The sequence below is a fragment of the Phyllobates terribilis genome, unplaced genomic scaffold (genome assembly GCF_046119375.1).
Source record: "Phyllobates terribilis strain yellow unplaced genomic scaffold, ASM4611937v1 Scaffold_11__3_contigs__length_659146591, whole genome shotgun sequence".
Lineage (NCBI taxonomy): Eukaryota > Metazoa > Chordata > Amphibia > Anura > Dendrobatidae > Phyllobates > Phyllobates terribilis.
In genome coordinates, this window is record NW_027362771.1 from 330,806,441 (window position 1) to 330,826,819 (window position 20,379).

Genomic DNA, 20,379 nt, shown 5'->3' on the forward strand with positions numbered 1-20,379 from the left:
CCTTATTCAGTCCTCCTTTGTTTCACTTGGGTGAAAGTAGCAGGGTAAGGCTAAGTGCCCACGAAGCAGAAATGCTCCGGATTTTTTCTTTATCTCCCTGGCAGGAAAAATGCATGCGGAATTTACATGCGTTTTTCCTGCCAGGTAGAAGGGTTTGTGAAGCGTTTTTGCATGCATTTCCGCATGCGGGTTGTAAAGCGCTTTTCCAAGTGATTTTAGCATCACTTGGAAAAGTGCTTGACAACTTGGTCACACTATATAAATCCATGCAACCAATGTAAGAGGGTATATAGAGATATGTGTGTTGGTGATGACTGTGAGTGAAGGCCATACCTGTAACGATGAAATCTGACCACTAAATTATATTAAGTGTTAACAAAACAATACTTGAATAATTTTAGGAATGCTGCGATGCAAATAATAGACTAACTGTGCAGTGAAAATGCAATTTTGCTGCTTGAGTTATAAAATACTTTCATTGCATCATTGCTCTGCCACTCAAGCTGAGGAAGTTTGTTTGGTGGAGAGGGGTTGGGTTGCCAGGGAGACGGAGCTGGGACGTGACGCGTGTGGTCTGGGAGCTCCTGGTGGATGAGAAAAAAAGGAAGGTCCAGAGTAGGCGAACCTGGTTCCCCCTTGGAGTGCAGCGGTTTCGTGCTCCTGTGATTGGTGACGTCTGGGACAATAATCCTCTATTTCTGTTCGGTGAAGAGCGCGGGGAAGTGCAACAGTGGGATAACATTGAAAAGAGCCGGCCATCTTGTGAAGTTTGACACGGCGCCCGCGTAGGATAAAGCACCCTATGTTTTAAACAAGGATGAGGTACCTCATGTTCTTCTTCTTATTTTAAATTCTCCCTGACCGCTCCAATGAGTTAGTTAGGGTCAGGTAGGTGTTGAGACCAATCTAAATGACTAGTCTCTATGGGATGGTGTCAGTGAGGCACGAACTGTGTTCATCTTGTCAACGACTGTTGATAGCGCGGTGCGAAGTTCAGAAAGGCCACAGTTCGTGGTGAAGCTCCCAAGGCACCCACCTGTCTGGATTGAATTTCCCGCAGAGCATGCTAATCAAATGAATTTGCTATCATCTGTGTTCTTGTAAATGGGAATTGAATATAGTTGTTTATTTTATATGTTATTTTTGTTAGGTGAACTTGGGCTGTAATACGCCTAGCTGTACAGCTGAGTTTGGTCATATTGGGATCCCAGAAAGTTTATTGATTGGGAATAGTATTAAGATTGTGAACCAGGAGAAAAGACACATATTACGGCTTCCCCTTAGGAACTAGCCCTGTTTAAGTCCGGACACATTTAGCGGAGAGGGGTGGCATTATTGGCCCAAGGGAAGACATCCCCTTACTGGGACCAGGGATATGTGGCTGTTCTCCTGGTAAGAAAAATAAAACACAATTCTTTTGTACGAGTTGTTGGATTAAAAATTTTACTGTTTATTTTATTCACTTTTCTTCCCCATACAAACAGGGGAGAGTTTTGTTACAATAAATTTTGTTATTGTTTTACCACCATTTTTCTTTTGAAGCTCATCAGTCCTGGCATCAATGTATCAAAACGGAATCTTACCTTTTGCACTGGCATGGCTTTATATAGTGTGACCAAGTTACGATGCTGCAAATGCAGCATCAATAGTAACAAAAAAAAAAAAAAATGGTGAAAATAAAAAAAAAATTATACTCACCTTCCGATGGTCCCCGGTCTCCTTCTCCGGTGTCTTTGACGGCTCGCGGTCGTGTGACCTGTCACATAACTAAATGATGTCATGGAAGGTCCCTTTACACCATCACGAGCCGCCGAAGACACCGGACACACCGTACAGGAGACCTGGGGCCATCAGAAGGTGAGTATAATGTTTTTTTAATTTTAATTCTTTTTTAACTACAGGTACTAAGGTACCCGGGTCTGGAGGAGAGTCTCCTCTTCTCCAGATCTGGGTACCATCCGCGCATTGAATCGCTTAATATCCGCATGTGCACATGTAGTCATGTGGATATTATGCGATTCAGTGCAAGTAAATAGCAGCAATTACGCCGCGTTTCGCAAAATTAATGGAAATTTCCGCAGCATGTGCACAGCACATGCGGATTATCATTGGGGACCATTGCGACCTTCTACCAAGCGTTTTTTAAGTGTTTCTGGGGTGGAATTGCAGCTGCAGAAACACTTAAAAAACGCATAGTGGGCACGCAGCCTTACTCCTCCATTGACACTCCTCAACCTTGTTTTATTCCATTTTTGGATAATGCACTAAAGCGGACCTTGTCTTTTTAAAGGGAACCTGTCAGCAGGATTTCACACCCTAAAACTATATGTAGCTCTTTCATAGACATATACAGCAATACCTTTACATAGCCAGTCCATTCTTCTCTTACAGAGAAATCAGTGTTTCATTGAATATGTAAAAGTAGATCTGAAGCCACTGTCACTGCAGCTCTATTCCTTGCCCACCACTGCCCCCTCCTCCTGTTTGACTGACAATACCTTTGCTTGAAGTCACACAACATTGAAGCTGTCAGTCAAGCTGGGGGAGGCGGTGCTGGGCGGGGAGTAGATTTTGAGTGACAGAGGCTTCAGATCTACAGCTTCATATCAAATGAAACACTGATTTCTCAGTAATGGAGAAACAGACTGGCCATATAAAGGTATTGCTGGACTAGTCTTTGAATGAGCTACATGCTCATATAAACAGTTTTGGGGGGTTGGTGAATTCCTGCTCACCAATTCCCTTTAAACAACACTCCAAGGTGACACACACCTCAAAGTTTTTTTAAGTTGTGGTGAATTTGTTTCCACCAAAGGTAAATGTCTCACTATGTCAACTTCATAGCTCTCACAAAGACAGTAGTGTATAATTAGCTAGTTAGAACATTTGATACAAGACTTTGTTCTGCAACTAGTAAGTTTTCATTTATTTGCATGAACTTTGAAGTCTTGTTTTGTTTTCATTCAATCAACTGACAACAGTCTTTGTACTGGTGCAAATATAAGCAGTGTTCATAGAGACCTTGTTATCACTTACCAGCAAAGAGAGTAGCAGAATCCTAAGGTTGATCCTATTAGTCTGTGGTCTGTTGATAAGCAGGCAAAGAAAGGATAATAATCCATCCCAACCTCCAGCGCAGATAGAAGATAGACTAGAGCTGCACACAAAGACATCAGTAGAAAATAGGTCATGCACTGCACTTTAGAGACACTATATTAGAAGATCCTGACTATTCTATTATAGAGACTAGTCATCCATACATTTTTTATGCATTGATTTAGTCATTTGTGTGGTGGTTAGACATAGATGTACAAAGTTGGCTAAATACCTAAGTTCCTTCTAAGCCAGGAGCAGACAAAACATTGGTGCAACCTGTTCAGCCACCACACGGGGGGAGGGGGTGGGGGGCGAGGCAAGGGACCCACCACCTCCAAAGCAGGTGGAATTCTGCATTATGATGAGCAATTGGATTGCAAAGTACCCATATACTGTTCTTGCACAGGGGCCCTCTTCTGTCTTTATTCACCCCTGTCTAAGCCATAATATACCCAAGGGCATGAAGAAATACACCTACCTTTGGCCCAGGTTGGTGCAACAAAGTCAAAGTAATTTGAATATTCATTGAAGAACAAGAGAAAAACTGTTGTAGCTGTGGCTCCACATGCGGCCCCGTAAGACCATCTGTTTGAGTAACTGCTTATGAAATTCACAGGCCTAGAATAGAGAGCACATCTATGTGACATCCGCCTATAATACTGCAGAACGGACAATGAGTAACAGTACAGTATGGCCAGCAGAAGGGTAAACTAGACTTACACAACAATGCCAAATCTCTTGCCCAGTGGTATTGCTCCTATAGCTTTTTTATGTTTTGCTCGTAGTTGCAGATAGGACAATATAATTGTGATTAGAACCTAAAAAGAACAAAAATCTTATGTGTTTTTTTAGATTAACATATGTTTGCACTTAGATATGTTTAACAAGGCTTCAGAATAATACACTGGATCATTTATTTATACTTTCAATAAACAAATTAGGGTGATTAGTACAGAATATTATAATTTGCATTCTATAAATTAAAAGTTGTATATGGTGTATGATCATTGGTTAAGATTATTCCATTTTACTGTAAGATTTACCAGTAATTGTTTTGCATTCTTGGAAGGTGAGTAAAAAATTTGAATGCCACGTTAATGTGAAAGTAACTGGTCATGTGGCCGTCAAATAAAGGGTATGGCCACCTCATAAGCAGGACTGTCAATTTACTATGTTGGCTTGTTTAAGTAGTGCATAATATGGGGACCAGTCTGTTCTATTGGGGCAAATAACACAAAAATATTGACTGATAGTGTGGCGCCCCTGCGGGTTCAGTCTCCATAAGGGGTACTGCATCTCACCTAGAGGTGTGGTAACCCACTCTCAGGTAAGGAGGGAGTACTGCCCGGGACCCACCCACCTGCATCCAACACTACACCACTCCAGACCAGCAGGCGGGGCAAGATGCACGTGTACAATGCTGAGCCCTTTCCCTGGGTGGAAGGGGGAGAACCAAGAGAGGGGGAACCATGTAGTGGGTGTGGGTGGAGGAAGTAGTTCAGGGGAGCACCGTCAGTAGGAGTATAAATAAAAAGGGAACCATCTAGAAGCAGACTTGTACAGAGGAGAGAGAGTTGTAAGCAGGAGCTCAGAAGGAGCTCTGCTCAGGAGGAGTGGAGAAAGGAGTCAGGCCTAGTCTGAGAGGCACAGGAAGAGTGAGAGAGGACGGGAGCAGAGAGAAGGCTCCAGAGAGACAGAGGGGATCCCAGGGGCACGGGAAGTGCAGGAAGCCACTCGTGCGCCCAAATCTACACGGACGTGGAGGGATCAGGCCGCAGAGGGGACCAGCCCCTAAACTAGTGGAGAACAACCAGGCTCAGCTAGGCAACCGGAGGCTACTGTACTTGCAAGGTGCAGCTACCCAAAACCACAATTACATCGCCGAAAAGGTGGCCGCATAGGGTCCAGGGGACTGCACGTCGCCCGACAAGATCCGAGGCTACAGGCTTGGGACACTGATTGTGAGGCGCAGGGCAGGAGGGTGAGAGCTAGCACAGGAAGACGACCGAGGAAGGAACAATGAACGGGGTCCCGTTTAAGTACTCCTGAGATACTTGAGAGATTGCTGAACCCCTTCCATGGTGAACGCAGGAGGACGTGGGTGGTTATAATCTGGTAGTTGTAACCAGGAGCAGCGTGATAACTGTGAGCAAAACCTTGAAGACTGCACCCCACTGTGTCTGTGAATAATTGCTGCGCCACCAGCCCTGCACTACACCGCACCAGCAACATCTACCTCATAAAATCACTATTTCCTACCCTGGAGTTAAGCTCTGCCTGTGGAGAACTGAACCAACTCTACTGCGTCACCATCAGCTCTAGAGGATCTACACCGCAGCGGCGGCCCCATATAGCCGCATACCTGTCACTGTCACAGAATACTGGAGGTAGGGGGCCTAAGCTGACCCTAAGCTGGGGCCCTGACTAATCCCTCAACCTGGAGGTACTGTTAAAGGTACAGAGGTCCAGGCCGCCAGCGTAACCCCTACCTCCTGAGGATCCCTGCACCTCAGTAATCTAGTCCTGAGAAGGACCCCGATCACAACAATTGGGAACCAGAAATAATATGCCCACACACAGTATTTAGACGAACGAGACAGTACAAGGGAAAAACCAAAACCACCTTGCATACAACTTCTACACAACTACAACAGAGGGAACACCAACGGGAAAGGAGATAAATGATAAAGCGAGGAAAGGGAAAAAACACTTCCAAATACACTTATCTCAGCAACTCCAAACACCACGATCCGCTCTGTAAGTCTGAATGAAAAGCTTTCACCGACACCTCCCAAACAGACCTGCAGGAATATGAAGGAGTCTCACTAAAGAAGCATTGATTGCAGCTGGGCGAGGCTGGACCTCAGCTAGCCCAGAGAGAGAGAGAATTAACTCCTTCACTGCCGAAAAAACACAAAGCACCAACAAGTCAGCTGCGAGAAGTCAGGCTGTGTACTCGTGACGATCTTCGTGGCAACACAACCGTGACAGTACCCCCCCTTCTACGAGGGGCCTCCGGACCCTCAGGGCCAGGTTTATTCGGGTGAGTCGTGTGGAAGGCCCGAACTAATCGGTCTGCGTTAATATCCGACGCAGGAACCCACATCCTCTCCTCAGGACCATACCCCTTCCAATGAACCAAGTACTGAAGGGACCGGCGATTAAAGCGTGAATCAATGACCCTCGATACCTGGAACTCCAAGTTACCATTGACAACCACAGGAGGGGGAGGTAAAAGTGACGGTACCACCGGCGCCACATACCTCTTAAGCAATGATCTGTGAAACACGTTGTGAATTTTAAACGTAGGGGGGAGGTCAAGACGGAATGCCACCAGATTAATAATAGAACTGATTCTGTACGGCCCGATGAACCTGGGACCCAGTTTCCAGGAGGGAACCTTAAGTTTAATATTCCTGGTAGACAACCATACCTGATCGTTCACACTTAGGTCCGGACCAGACACTCTCCTCCTATCAGCCATACGTTTGTATCGGTTCCCCATAGTATTCAGATTCTTCAGCACCCCTCTCCATACTGAAGCGAGAGATGAGGAAAATCGTTCCTCCTCCGGAACCCCCGAAGAGCCCCCCCTACTGAAAGTACAAAACTGGGGGTGAAAACCATATGCCCCAAAAAACGGGGACTTACCAGTGGACTCGCTCCGCCTATTATTGAGAGCAAACTCTGCCAGAGGTAGGAAAGAAGCCCAGTCCTCCTGGTTCTCTGACACAAAACACCGAAGATATGTCTCCAAGCTCTGGTTCATACGTTCCGTCTGACCATTGGTCTGAGGATGAAAAGCCGACGAGAATGACAAATGCATCCCCCGCCGTGCACAAAACGCCTTCCAGAACTTGGACACAAACTGAGACCCCCGATCAGACACCACCTCGGAGGGTACCCCGTGAAGCCTCACAATCTCCCCAATGAACACCTGCGCAAGAGTTTTAGCATTAGGGAGAGCCGGAAGAGCGATAAAATGTGCCATCTTGCTGAACCTGTCCACTACAACGAGTATGACCGTTTTACCCGAAGACGGAGGGAGGTCCGTAATAAAGTCCATAGACAGATGAGTCCAAGGACGCTCCGGGATCTTCAAAGGTAAAAGGGCCCCAGACGGACGGGTATGTGAGGTCTTAGAGCGCGCACAAACCCCACAGGACGCGACAAAAGTTACCACCTCTTTATGTAAGTTAGGCCACCAAAACCGACGCGAGAGGAGATCCACAGTTGCTTTACTCCCCGGGTGTCCTGCAAAAACTGAGTTATGGTGTGCCTCGATCACCTTTTGTCGCAACTGATCTGGAACGAACAGTCTCCCCGGAGGTCCAACAGGGGCGTCCCCCTGAGCCTCCAATATCTCCTCCTCCAGCTCAGAGCATACTGCCGAAACCACCACCCCCTCCTGAAGAATAGGAATCGGGTCGTCCGTATTCCCGGCCCCAGGGAAACTACGAGATAAGGCATCCGCCTTTACATTTTTAGACCCAGGACGATATGTAACGACGAAATTAAACCTGGTAAAAAACAATGACCACCTAGCTTGTCTGGGATTCAGACGTTTAGCGGACTCCAGATATAGCAGGTTCTTGTGATCGGTGATGACGGTGACCGGATGAACTGCCCCCTCCAAAAAATGGCGCCACTCCTCAAAAGCTAACTTAATGGCCAAGAGTTCCCTATTGCCGACATCGTAATTCCTCTCAGCGGACGACAATTTTTTAGAGAAAAAGGCGCACGGATGCCACTTACCAGGGGACGAACCCTGTGACAATACTGCTCCCACCCCTACCTCGGAAGCGTCTACCTCTACAAAGAATGGCTGAGACGCATCAGGTTGAATGAGTATGGGTGCCGAGGCAAAACATTTTTTCAAGGAGGAGAATGCTTGACAAGCCTTGTCAGACCACCTAGAAAAATCCGTCCCCTTTTTAGTCATGTCTGTGAGAGGCTTAACCATGGACGAGAAATTACGAATGAACTTCCGGTAATAGTTAGCAAACCCCAGGAAACGTTGTAGTGCCTTAAGATTCTCCGGCCGATCCCACTCAAGAACTGCCCGCACTTTCCCAGGGTCCATACGAAAACCGGACGCTGAAACCAGGAAGCCTAAAAACTGGAGTTCCTGTACGGCGAACACACACTTTTCCCACTTGGCATACAGTTTATTATCCCGCAAGATCTGTAACACCTGTCTAACGTGCTCCTGATGAGACACCAGATCCGGCGAGTAAATTAAGATATCATCCAGATATATGACAACAAACTGTCCCACCAGGTGGCGAAAAATATCATTAACAAAGTGTTGAAACACCGCCGGGGCATTAGTCAGACCGAATGGCATGACAAGGTTCTCATAATGCCCCTCCGGAGTGTTAAAAGCCGTCTTCCACTCATCCCCCTCCTTCATCCTAATCAGATTGTACGCCCCCCTGAGATCCAACTTAGAGAACCATTTGGCGCCCACGATCTGATTAAAGAGATCGGGAATAAGTGGGAGCGGATACGGATCTCGGACCGTAATCCGATTAAGTTCACGGAAATCCAGGCAAGGGCGTAGGCCTCCATCTTTCTTCTTAACAAAGAAGAACCCCGCGGCCACCGGTGAAGATGAAGGTCTAATATGCCCCTTAGCCAGACTTTCAGAAATATAATCCTTCATGGCCTGCCTCTCAGGACCAGAAAGGTTATACAACCTAGCTTTAGGTAACTTGGCCTCAGGGAGCAGTTTTACAGAACAGTCATACTCGCGATGAGGAGGTAGTTCCTGACACCCATTCTCCGAGAATACATCCTCAAAGTCCGCCAGAAATGGAGGTAAGACCCAAGGAGTAACCGCACCGATGACCGTGTTCATGCAGTTTTTATTACAGAATTTACTCCATTGGCTTATCTCTCTGGTTTGCCAATTAATAACCGGGTTATGCTTAGCTAACCAAGGAAGGCCCAACACTATAGGAGTGGGAAGACCCTCCAACACGTAGCAAGACAACAGTTCTTTATGTATTGCCCCCACTTGAAGTTTTACGCCATGCACAGCTTGCAAAAAACTTCCCTGACCGAGAGGCCTGGCATCGATCGAGAATATGGGGATGGGTTTAGCCAACTCACTCAATCGCATACCTTGAACCCGGGCAAACCGAGCATCAACCAGATTAGCCCCGGCCCCACTATCCAGAAGAACAGATATCCTCTCAGTTCTCGCACCCACCACCACCTCCGCCGGTACGAGAAACTGAGACGAACCTAGGGACGAAATACCTACTCCCAGATTGCCGTCCACCACACAACCTGGGATCAACAGTTTTTTCGACGACTCTTTACTCTGCAAGGGACGGGATGGACACCCCCCAATAAAATGTCCCTTTTTCCCGCAGAGGAAACACCTTCCTGTCTTATGGCGCTCCACCGGTCCCCTTCCCCGAAATGATGTCCCTCCTAATTGCATAGGCTCCTCCGGACTGACCAGGGGAACCACCATATGAGGGGACCTTGAAGGAGGTGGAGACATTACAGGGGGTAGAGTTATCCCGCACCTCTCCCGAAGCCGTCTGTCAACGCGAATGGCAAGGGCCATAGCGGCTTCCAGTGACGCGGGAGAGTCATACTGTGCCAACACATCCTGTAATTTGTCGGATAAACCATGACAAAACTGGCTCCTAAGAGCCGGGTCATTCCACTGGGTGTCCGTGGCCCACCTACGGAACTCCGAACAGAATTCCTCCGCCGGACGATCTCCCTGCTGAATCCTACGTAACTTAGACTCAGCAAGGGAGATCCGATCTGGGTCATCATATACGAGTCCCAGAGCAGCAAAAAACCTATCCACTGACTGGAGAACCGGGGAGCTTGGGGGAAGAGAGAACGCCCAAGATTGTGGGTCCCCTTGTAGGAGCGAGATGACAATTCCCACCCTTTGTTCTTCGCTGCCCGATAACCGAGGCCGCAGCCGAAAGTACAATTTGCATGCCTCCCGGAAAACAAAAAACTTGTCCCGCCCCCCAGTGAACCTGTCAGGGAGAGCTACTTTAGGTTCTGGTCCGGCTTGCTCCAGAGGATGCAAAACCTTGGACCTAACGTCCGCCAGCCCCATGGACAAACTCTGCAACTGCCGAGCTAGACCGGCTACTGGATCCATGGTAGCTGGAGAAAAACTAAGTTGGTCGGTGAAAATGTCACTGTCACAGAATACTGGAGGTAGGGGGCCTAAGCTGACCCTAAGCTGGGGCCCTGACTAATCCCTCAACCTGGAGGTACTGTTAAAGGTACAGAGGTCCAGGCCGCCAGCGTAACCCCTACCTCCTGAGGATCCCTGCACCTCAGTAATCTAGTCCTGAGAAGGACCCCGATCACAACAATTGGGAACCAGAAATAATATGCCCACACACAGTATTTAGACGAACGAGACAGTACAAGGGAAAAACCAAAACCACCTTGCATACAACTTCTACACAACTACAACAGAGGGAACACCAACGGGAAAGGAGATAAATGATAAAGCGAGGAAAGGGAAAAAACACTTCCAAATACACTTATCTCAGCAACTCCAAACACCACGATCCGCTCTGTGAGTCTGAATGAAAAGCTTTCACCGACACCTCCCAAACAGACCTGCAGGAATATGAAGGAGTCTCACTAAAGAAGCATTGATTGCAGCTGGGCGAGGCTGGACCTCAGCTAGCCCAGAGAGAGAGAGAATTAACTCCTTCACTGCCGAAAAAACACAAAGCACCAACAAGTCAGCTGCGAGAAGTCAGGCTGTGTACTCGTGACGATCTTCGTGGCAACACACCCGTGACAATACCACAGGTGGCGTCACAAACTTTATCTCTATAAAAACTTTATTCCCCTTTTATTATTCCCCTTTAATTGACTGCCCTGGGTCACGGACCGGGTCACTGCCACCGTGACTACCCCGATACAGCACCGGCCCGGCTACCGAGTACCCCACGGCCCAGGGGGCGCATCAATAACAGCTTTTAAAGAAAAGTTATAAGCCCTCTATTTCAGTAAGAGAATTAATACAGACGACTCTGAACTCTCATAACTGTTATTTGATGGCTGCTATTAGTTAATCACCAGAATACTTTTTTGTTGTTTAGTCTAAAAGGACAAGGAACTTCCACCATGCTGGGCCGCAGATTAGTCTCAATTCCATATTGTTGCACGCCAGATGGAAGAGTTGCCGGAAAGTATATTTAATATGACACAGGCATGACCAGTGCCAGTGTAGAAGGTTGTCTCATAAATAGTGCTACATCTGCTTGCAGCAGAACTTCTCAACTCGTAATGCAGAAAAGAGAGGCTCTACACAACTCGATTGAAACACAAAAGCATAAATATGATGACATCTGATTTAACGACATATTTCTATCATAATAAATGAAGGCATACATCAAGCATATGATATCGTCTTAAGTCTGGAATCTCACTCATCAATTAAACAAAGGGGGAAGTAGATCTTTTTAAAGTTTTTGCCTGCACAGAAAAGTCGGCCATACACATTAGATCAGGGATGTCAAACTCAAACACACAGTGGGCCAAAATTAAAAACTTGGACAAAGTTGTGTGCCAATAAGTATACAGTATAATGGGCCCCACAAAGTCCTCCATACAGAATAATGAGCCCCACATAGTCCTCCATACAGTATTATGGGCACCACATAGTCCTCCAGAATAATGGCCCCATATAGGGGTGGTGGTTCTGGTGTCACAGGCCAAATAAAACCACCCAGCGGGCAGATGTGGCCCATGAGCTAGAGTTTGATATGCATTCATTAGATGGTTGTCGAGTGAACCAAGCTTCATTCAATCATTGGACTGACAGGCATCTCTTCCAATTCTCCCATACACAAGAGCGCTCACTCGTCCTCCCATGTTCTCTATGAAAAAAATCAGCTATAGACATGCCTGCAATGGCTTATTTCTGATTTAACAAAGTGATTGGCAGTCCAAATTCAGATATGCCCAATCGACATATCCATCAACAATCAGTTATCCAGGGCCTCTTACACATTAGAATATCGGCCAAACTTGACGATATTGGCCGACGTTAGTCGAATATGTATGGGGACCATAACTCTCCCGACCACCAGCTGTACAGGTAAGGCTGAGTTCACATATAGCCTTACTATCTGGCTCGACAATCCTTATGCTGTGGATTGTTGAGGGTCTTTGATGTAGAAAGTAAAAAAAAAATCAATCATAACATTACGATTTCCTAAACAATATACATTTATTAGTAATTTAACCCCTTTCCGACGTGGTCAGTAATAGTACGTACCACGTCGGAAAGGACAGTTCAGCGGGGGCTCTGGCGGTGAGCCCGCACTGAAACGGGCACATGTCAGCTGATTCTTACAGCTGACTTGTGTCCGCAACAGCCGCGGGTGGAATCGTGATCCACCTGTGGCTGTTAACCAGTTAAATGCCGCTATCTCTGACAGCGGCATTTAACAGCGTGGCATTAGCCCCGCCCATCGGTGACCCCGTCACGTGATCGCGGGTCACCGATGTGTGGGCATGACAACCCGGGGTCTGCAGCAGACCCCTGTGGTTGTCATGTCTCGCTTGCTATGAGAACCACCCAGTGGTTGGCGCTCATAGCAAGTGAGCATTTCTACTACATAGAGGCGATCTGCTCATCACCTCTATGTAGCAGTGGCGATCAGACAGTTGCTGCTTCTAGTCTCCTATGGAGACTATAGAAGCAAGCAAAAAGGTGAAAAAAATGTTTTTAAAATTATTAAAAAAAATAAAAAAATGTAAAAGTTTAAATCACCCCCCTTTTGTCCCATTCAAAATAAAATAATAAAAAATAAACCCCACATACACATATTTGGTATTGCCGCGTTCAGAATTGCCCGATCTATCAATATAAAAAAATAATTAATCCGATCGGTAAATGGCGTAACGAGAAAAAAATTCCAAACGCCAGAATTACGTTTTTTGGTCGCAGCAACATTGCAATAAAATGCAATAACGGGCGATCAAAACATCGGATCTACTCCAAAATGGTATCAATAAAAATGTCAGCCCGTCACGCAAAAAATAAGCCATTATCTGGCTCCAAATCCAGAAAAATGGCGCCATTTTTTTTTTTTTTAGCAAACTTTGGAATTTTTTTTCGCCACTTAAATAAAAAAGAACCTATACATGTTTGGTGTCTAAGAGCTCATAATGACCTGGAGAATAATAATGGAAGGTCAGTTTTAGCAACAAAAAAAAACAACTGTGAAATTGCTTTTTTTTTTGCAATTTCATCGCACTTGGAATTTTTTTCCCATTTTCCAGCACACGATATGGTAAAACCAGTGATGGCGTTTAAAAGTACAACTCGTCCTGCAAAAAATAAGCCCTTACATGGCCATATGGACCAAAAAATAAAAAAAGTTCTGGCTCTGGAAAGAAGGGGAGCAAAAAACAAAAACGGAAAATGCTCCAGTCATTAAGGGGTTAAATCTTTCCAGTTCCATTTTGTATACAGATATTGTTATACAGAGATAAAATACTGATTGTCTGTGATCACCAAAATGCTTAGTGATGATTCCCATCTGAATGCCCTGTGCTAAGCAGATATAATTTTAAGATGATCCATAGCCTGACCCCTTCATGAGATTATCCCCGTCATGAGATTTTTTTTCTTTTTGCAGCCTTGCTTTTTTCTCCCCCCGTTCCAAGAGGCTTAACATTTTGTGTTGTCCGTTGACAAAGCTGTATGAGGGATTGTTTTTTGCGGGATGAGTTGGAGTATTAAATCACACCATTAATTTTACCATATAATGTACTAAAAAATGCAAAACAAAAAATTACGAATGGAGAGAAATTGTGAAAAAAATGCAATTCTGTCAATGTTTCTAATAATAATAATAGTAATATGATTCTCCACGTCACTTTGATTGCAGCAATAACAAATTTGTAGTTTTATTTTTATTTATGGTTAAAAAAAAATTCAGAACTTTCTTCTCTATGACCAATTTCACACATTCAGTATTTGAGACTTTTACCTCAGTATTTGTAAGCCAAAACCAGAAGTGGAACAATCAGAGGAGAAGTATAATAGAAACACGTCACCACTTCTGTATTTATCACCCACTCCTGGTTTTGGCTTACAAATACTGATGTAAAAACTGGCCAAATACTGAACGTGTGATTGCGGCCTTAGAATGTGGTTTATCTGTCCATTTTTTTTAAACCTATAATTTTTTTATGTTTCTATCAATGGAACTGTGTGAGGGCTGTTTTTTAATGCACTGAGCTGATGTTTTTACTGACTCTATTTTGTCATACATATGACGTTTTTATCACTTTTTATTGTATTTTTGGTGCAGAACTATAGTTTTAAAAAACCCATTCTGGCATTTTCTTTTTTTCGCATTTCAATGTTTAATGTAAGGTTTAAATAATTATATATTTACATTTTGATAGATCAGACATTTACCGACGGATATGTTTTCTTTCTTTTTTTCTTGGACCTGAACCTGCAATAATTTGATTGTTCATACTGTATACGAGAATACCACAGTATTGCAGTTAATAGTTAAATTGATGTCTTCCTATGTAACCCAACCAGTGACTGGGCTTCATAGGAGGACCAACATTGTAATAATGGGGGACTTCAGAAGGCCCCCCCTCTGTTGTAAACCCATCAGCTCCCCACAATCACGTTGTTGGGGTGCAGTGGGAGATAGTGCAAGAGGGCAATGGCAATCGTGCTATTTAAATGCCACTGTCATTGATTGGAGATTATGGTGGTCATTGTTTTTACGGTCAAATGCCGTCTGTGTTACACAGCCCCATCTGCTCATTATGGAACTCCAAACATGTGCAACCTGATTGTGAGATACAGTTAAGTCTCGGTGCACCAAGGAATTGAAAAAACTGGAATGCGGCTGAGTATGTGGCACACAATGGTTTGTTACAATGACTTACCGCAGGGATAAGAGAAAAATGGACAAAGAGATCCATTCGAATAGATTTGAAACAGATGCCCATGATTTGACTGTTGGTGTCATTGGAGGTGGTGAATCTTAAAGATAAAAAAAAACAGCACATATTAACAGTAATCATTTATAATATTGCATAATAATGTTCAATCATGTATTAGTAGCAATATTGTTTTAGATTCATAATCTAGAAATAGAAAAAAATGCCTAATTATCTACTTGTTGATTACCTTAAAGAAGCACTCCCATCAAAGTTTTTATCCTATTAATTTATTGCAATCATCATATTATATAGCACTATGTACTTAGAATTGCTCATTTTGCCTTTCTACCAAGTTAATTATTTTCATTTCTCTGCTTTATGTATAAATCTTTCCCCTCTTCAAATCCTGACCCAGCTACTCATCCTCCACCCTGCCAGGGACTTTTGCAGTGACTTATGACTCATACAGGGAAAATTGACCTCCTGTTTGTACATAGAGCTTAGAAGGATTCTGCTAGTCAGGTTTTAATTACGTGATGTCATAAACCTAATGAAAAATAGAATAATTAAAGGGGTTTTCCCATGAACAAGAAGTTAATTTTAATCAATAGATTTTGGAATAATAATAATTTCCACAATTGGATGTGTTTAAATAAAATATTCCTGTGCTGAGATAATCTTATAAATGAGCATGAGATCACAGCTGATTTTTTTTTTGTTTGGTAAAACATTTCTATGCCTGCTTTTAAACAATGTTTTACTCTAAAGAAAGAATAATTTGCAAACCCATGCTGTAATTTCTGTATACTCTTTTGCCCCCCCCCCCCCCCCTGCCCAGGAGCTGTGGTATGATCAGACCATGTACCTGCACAGTGAGACAGAGACATTACACAGTACACAGCAGGGCACATTTATAAGATTGACTCAGCACAGAAACATTTTATTTAAACACATCCCATTGTGGAAATTATTATTATTCAAGGATCTATTGTGTAAAATGAACTTTTGTTTGTGGGAAAACCCCTTTAACTGCATAGAAAGGTAAAATGAGTGAAACTCATATTATATAGAGTCCTTACAGAGTGATCTAATTTCAAGTGTTTATTTCTGTTAATGTTGATGATTATGGCTTACAGCCAATGAAGACACAAAAATCATTATCTCAGTAAATTAGAATAATTAACAAAAAACACCTTCAAAGGCTTCCAAAGCATTTAAAAAGGTCCCTTAGTCTGGTTCAGTAGGCTCCACAATCATGGGGAAGACTGCTGACTTGACAGATGTCCAGAAGACAGTCATTGACACACTCCACAAGGAGGGTAAGTCACAAAAGGTCATTGCTAAAGAAGCTGGCTGTTCACAGAGTGCTGTATCCAAGCATATTAATGGAAAGTTGAGTGAAAGGAAACAGATTGGTAGAAAAAGGTGCACAAGCAACCGTGATGACCGCAGCCTTGAAAGGATTGCTAAGAAAAGGCCATTCAAAAATTTGGGGGAGATTCACAAGGAGTGGACTGCTGCTGGAGTCATTGCTTCAAGAGCCACCACACACAGATGTATCCAGGACATGGGCTACAAGTGTCGCATTCCTTGTGTCAAGCCACTCATGACCAATAGACAACGCCAAAAGCGTCTTACCTGGGCCAAGGAGAAAAAGACCTGGACTGTTGCTCAGTAGTCAAAGGTGTTGTTTTCAGATGAAATTAAATTTTGCATTTCATTTGGAAATCAAGGTCCTAGAGTCTGGAGGAAGAGTGGAGAGGCACACAATCCAAGCTGCTTGAGGTCTAGTGTGAAGTTTCCACAATCAGTGATGGTTTGGGGAGCCATGTCATCTGCTGGTGTAGGCCACTGTGTTTTATCAATACCAAAGTCAGCTCAACCGTCTACCAGGAAATTTTAGAGCACTTCATGCTTCCCTCTGCCGATAAGCTTTTTGGAGATGGAAATTTCATTCTCCAGCATCACTTGGCACCTGTCCACACTGCCAAAAGTACCAATACCTGGTGTAAGGTGGCTGTCGGACAGGTCGTGGACGGGAAGTACGTGTCCCTGAAGTGCCAGGCTTCGGTGATGTAGGACCCGGAGAAGCAGGCTCCAGCACACATAGTGCGGAGAGGAATTTAATGGGCTCGGATTACAGGGCCGGGTTTTACGAGCAGCTGAAAGAGCTGGGGGGGGGGGGGGACAGCTGCTCACTTACCTCCAGTCCAGATCTTGGAAGGCTGATTTAAGACCTGTCTCGGTCTGTCTGTGTATGTTGGGCAAGGTGAGCAGACCTTGCATGTGCTGCTCAGACTCTGCTGGAGGCAGAGGAAGGCACTTTGTTTGAATGGCTGAGGCCGTGCTGCATGGACTTGTTATTTGGAGCTTTGTTCTGTTATTCCTTTTTATGCCAGGAAAAGGCTGTTACTTTTGTTTAAATAAACCACCAGTTTGTTTGAACCCGCGGACTGCATCACTGTGTGAACCTGTGCCTACCTCCAACGCGGCCCAGTGAGTACAAATCCCTACAATTGGTGCTAGAAGCACAGGCACAGATCCCAAGCGGCATTGTGACTGCTACAAGAAGACATATATGTCCTGGGTGAAGTCGGCCGTAAGCCAGCAAGTGTCGCCAGACAAAATGGATGACCTGCTTAAACATCTATTGCAGGCACAGCAGGCGCAACAAGCGCAGCACCAGCATCAACTTCAGCAACAGCAGGTACAGCAGGCGCAGTTCCAGCAGTAGTACCTGCAGAGCCAGCAGAGCATGCAGCAGAGCCAGCAGCAGAGCCAGCAGAGCATGCAGCAGCAGCATCGGGAGCAGCTGCAGCATCAATGGGAGCAGCAGCAACGGGAGCAGCAGCAGGAAACAACTAAATTTCTGATGCAGCAGATCCAACAGCAGCAAAGACAAATGGAAATCCTGGCAGAGCACATCTGTGGCAGGACAACCGCCACATCCTCAGATCCAGGTGATGACTCACACGTCAGGAAGACGGTAAGAAGACCATTACAAAAGATGACCCCGAGTGATGACGTTGAGGCGTTCCTGACAGTCTTTGAGAGGGTGGCAGAGCGGGAGAAATTGCCTCCAGAGCAGTGGGCGGAGGTACTGGCGCCATATTTGACAGGCGAGCCGCAGAATGCCTATTATGACTTGGCCTTGCAGGACGCAAAAGAGTACGTTAAGTTGAAAACTGAGATTTTGGCATGCTTGTGAGTAACTCTGACTGTCAGGGCGCAACGGGTGCACCACTGGGCCTATTGCAGTGACAAACCTCCCCGGTCCCAGATGTTCGACCTCCTACACCTGGTCCAAAAATAGTTGCAACCTGAATCTCTCTCCCCAGCAGAGATGGTGGAGAAGGTCGTTATAGACAGGTTTATCCAATCTCTTCTGAAGTTGGTGCAATCCTGGGTAGCCCAGGGAGATCCCCATAATGCCGATGACTTGGTGGGGTTGGTGGAAAGATACCAGGCGGTTGAGAGTTCATTGGGTAAACAAGGGGTCGTAGCCTCTCAATATGGGGTTTTCAAAAGGCGGCGGACACCCAAAAGAAGGGAGCTAAAGCCACACCTGGGGGGCATCCTAGAGTTCAGGAGGGGTTTGAGTTGCTGCCCAAGGTCCCATCCCATAATATAGTGTGTTGGAGATGTCATACCCCTTGCCATATTGCCGCCCGGTGTCCCATAAACTCTGAGCCAATGGACTGCAACATGGGCCGGCGTTGCTCCTATTTTGCCTACGCCGCCTGCAGCGCAGTTCCTCAACATGGCGAGGGCCCTCAGGCATGCTCAGTGTCAGTAAGCAGGGTACAAGTCTCTGGACTATTGGACTCAGGAAGTTTGGTGACCCTGATAAGGGCCACACTCCCTCATCGACTGGTTCCTGGGAAGGTGGTGGGTGTCCGGTGTATCCATGGGGACACTAAGAACTATGCTGTGGCCCAGGTGAATGTAAACATGGACTGTGGCACCACATCTCATGAAGAGTGGCGGTCGTTAAGGACCTATTGCATCCCATAATATTTGGACGTGACTTTGCATTATTCTGGGAAATGTGGGGGAAAGCAGGGACACCTGGTTGCTCGGACGACAGCCAGATCGCCCCTAAAGAAACTTACCCGCAGAACATGGTAGATGAGTTTCCCATGTGTGTGTTTGTGGGTGATGAGGCAACATCCCCTGAGGCCAGTATCCATGAGCTGGAGGTGTCCGAGGGAAACTTTGGAACTGCCCAACTCAGGGATTTAACTCTGAAAGGGGCCTTTAAAAATGTTACTGTGTTAAATGAGGTGCCTCAGGAACCGGGGGCTGACACTCGGTTCCCTCATTTTGCTGTGAATGGGGATTTGCTGTACAGAGTAACAAAGCCAAGGGGTGAGGTAATAGAACAGTTGCTGCTGCCAGGGCCCTATAGACGCAGGGTGTTAGACATGGCTCATTCTCTTGTGTTGGGTGGTCACCTGGGTGCAGACAAGACTCAGGAACGGATCCTCCAGAGATTCTACGGGCCAGGTTGCTATAGAGAAATAAAAAGTTATTGTCGTTCCTACCCCACATGCCAGATAACCTCCCCAGTGGCCCACTTCCGCAGTCCCCTAGTGCCCAAACCCGTCATCGAGGTTCCATTCGAACGCACAGCAATGGATCTAGTGGGGCCTCTGGTCAAGTCCGCCTGAGGGCATCAGTATATCCTGGTGGTATTAGATTATGCTACATGGTATCCGGAGGCCGTACCACTACAAAACTCCTCCGCTAGGTGTATAAGCCCGGGAGTTAGTCCACATATTTTCAAGAACGGGGTTGCTTAAGGAGATCCTAACAGACCAAAGACCTCCATTTATGTAGAAGATAATGAGGGAATTGTGAAAGACCTTGCAGATTGCACAACTGAGAACCTCCGTGTACCATCCCCGGATGGAATGGTCGAGAGGTTTAACAAAACCTTGAAAGCAATGTTAGGAAAGCAGTGGAAAAGGATGGCCGAGACTGGGACTGTCTGCTTCCCTATCTGTTGTTCGCCATCAGGGAAGTTCCCCAAGCTTCCACAGGTTTCTCCCCGTTTGAACCACTCAAGGCACAAGAGTCACAGTCCAGGGTGTATAATAGGTCGGCCAGGGTGAGACCGTTCAACACAGGAAATCGAGTGCTTGTGCTAGTGCCCACAGTGGAGAGCAAGTTCATGGCCAAGTGGCAGGGCCCCTATGAGGTGGTAGAGAAAGTGGGGGAAGTCAACTATAAAATCCACCAACCGGGGAAGAGGAAGCCCTACCAAATTTACCATGTTAACTTGATTAAGCCATGGCAAGATAGAGAGCCCATGGAAGCTCCCTGTTTAGTGGCTGAGACTGACGCCGATGT

At 45.6% G+C, this 20,379-nt stretch overlaps 1 protein-coding gene across 2 annotated transcripts in view; it reads right to left on the bottom strand.

Annotated features, from left to right (window-relative positions):
• The window catches only part of LOC141166213 (stimulated by retinoic acid gene 6 protein-like), a 106,213-nt gene that overhangs the window by 58,120 nt on the left and 27,714 nt on the right, over positions 1–20,379 (bottom strand). For both annotated transcript variants that reach the window (XM_073652681.1, XM_073652682.1), the window contains 4 exons: positions 15,031–15,127; positions 3,817–3,914; positions 3,575–3,714; positions 3,037–3,157 (listed from right to left, as the gene is read on the bottom strand). In XM_073652681.1, coding sequence (XP_073508782.1) covers positions 3,037–3,157; positions 3,575–3,714; positions 3,817–3,914; positions 15,031–15,127 — 456 coding nt within the window. The remainder of the gene's footprint in view (positions 1–3,036; positions 3,158–3,574; positions 3,715–3,816; positions 3,915–15,030; positions 15,128–20,379) is intronic.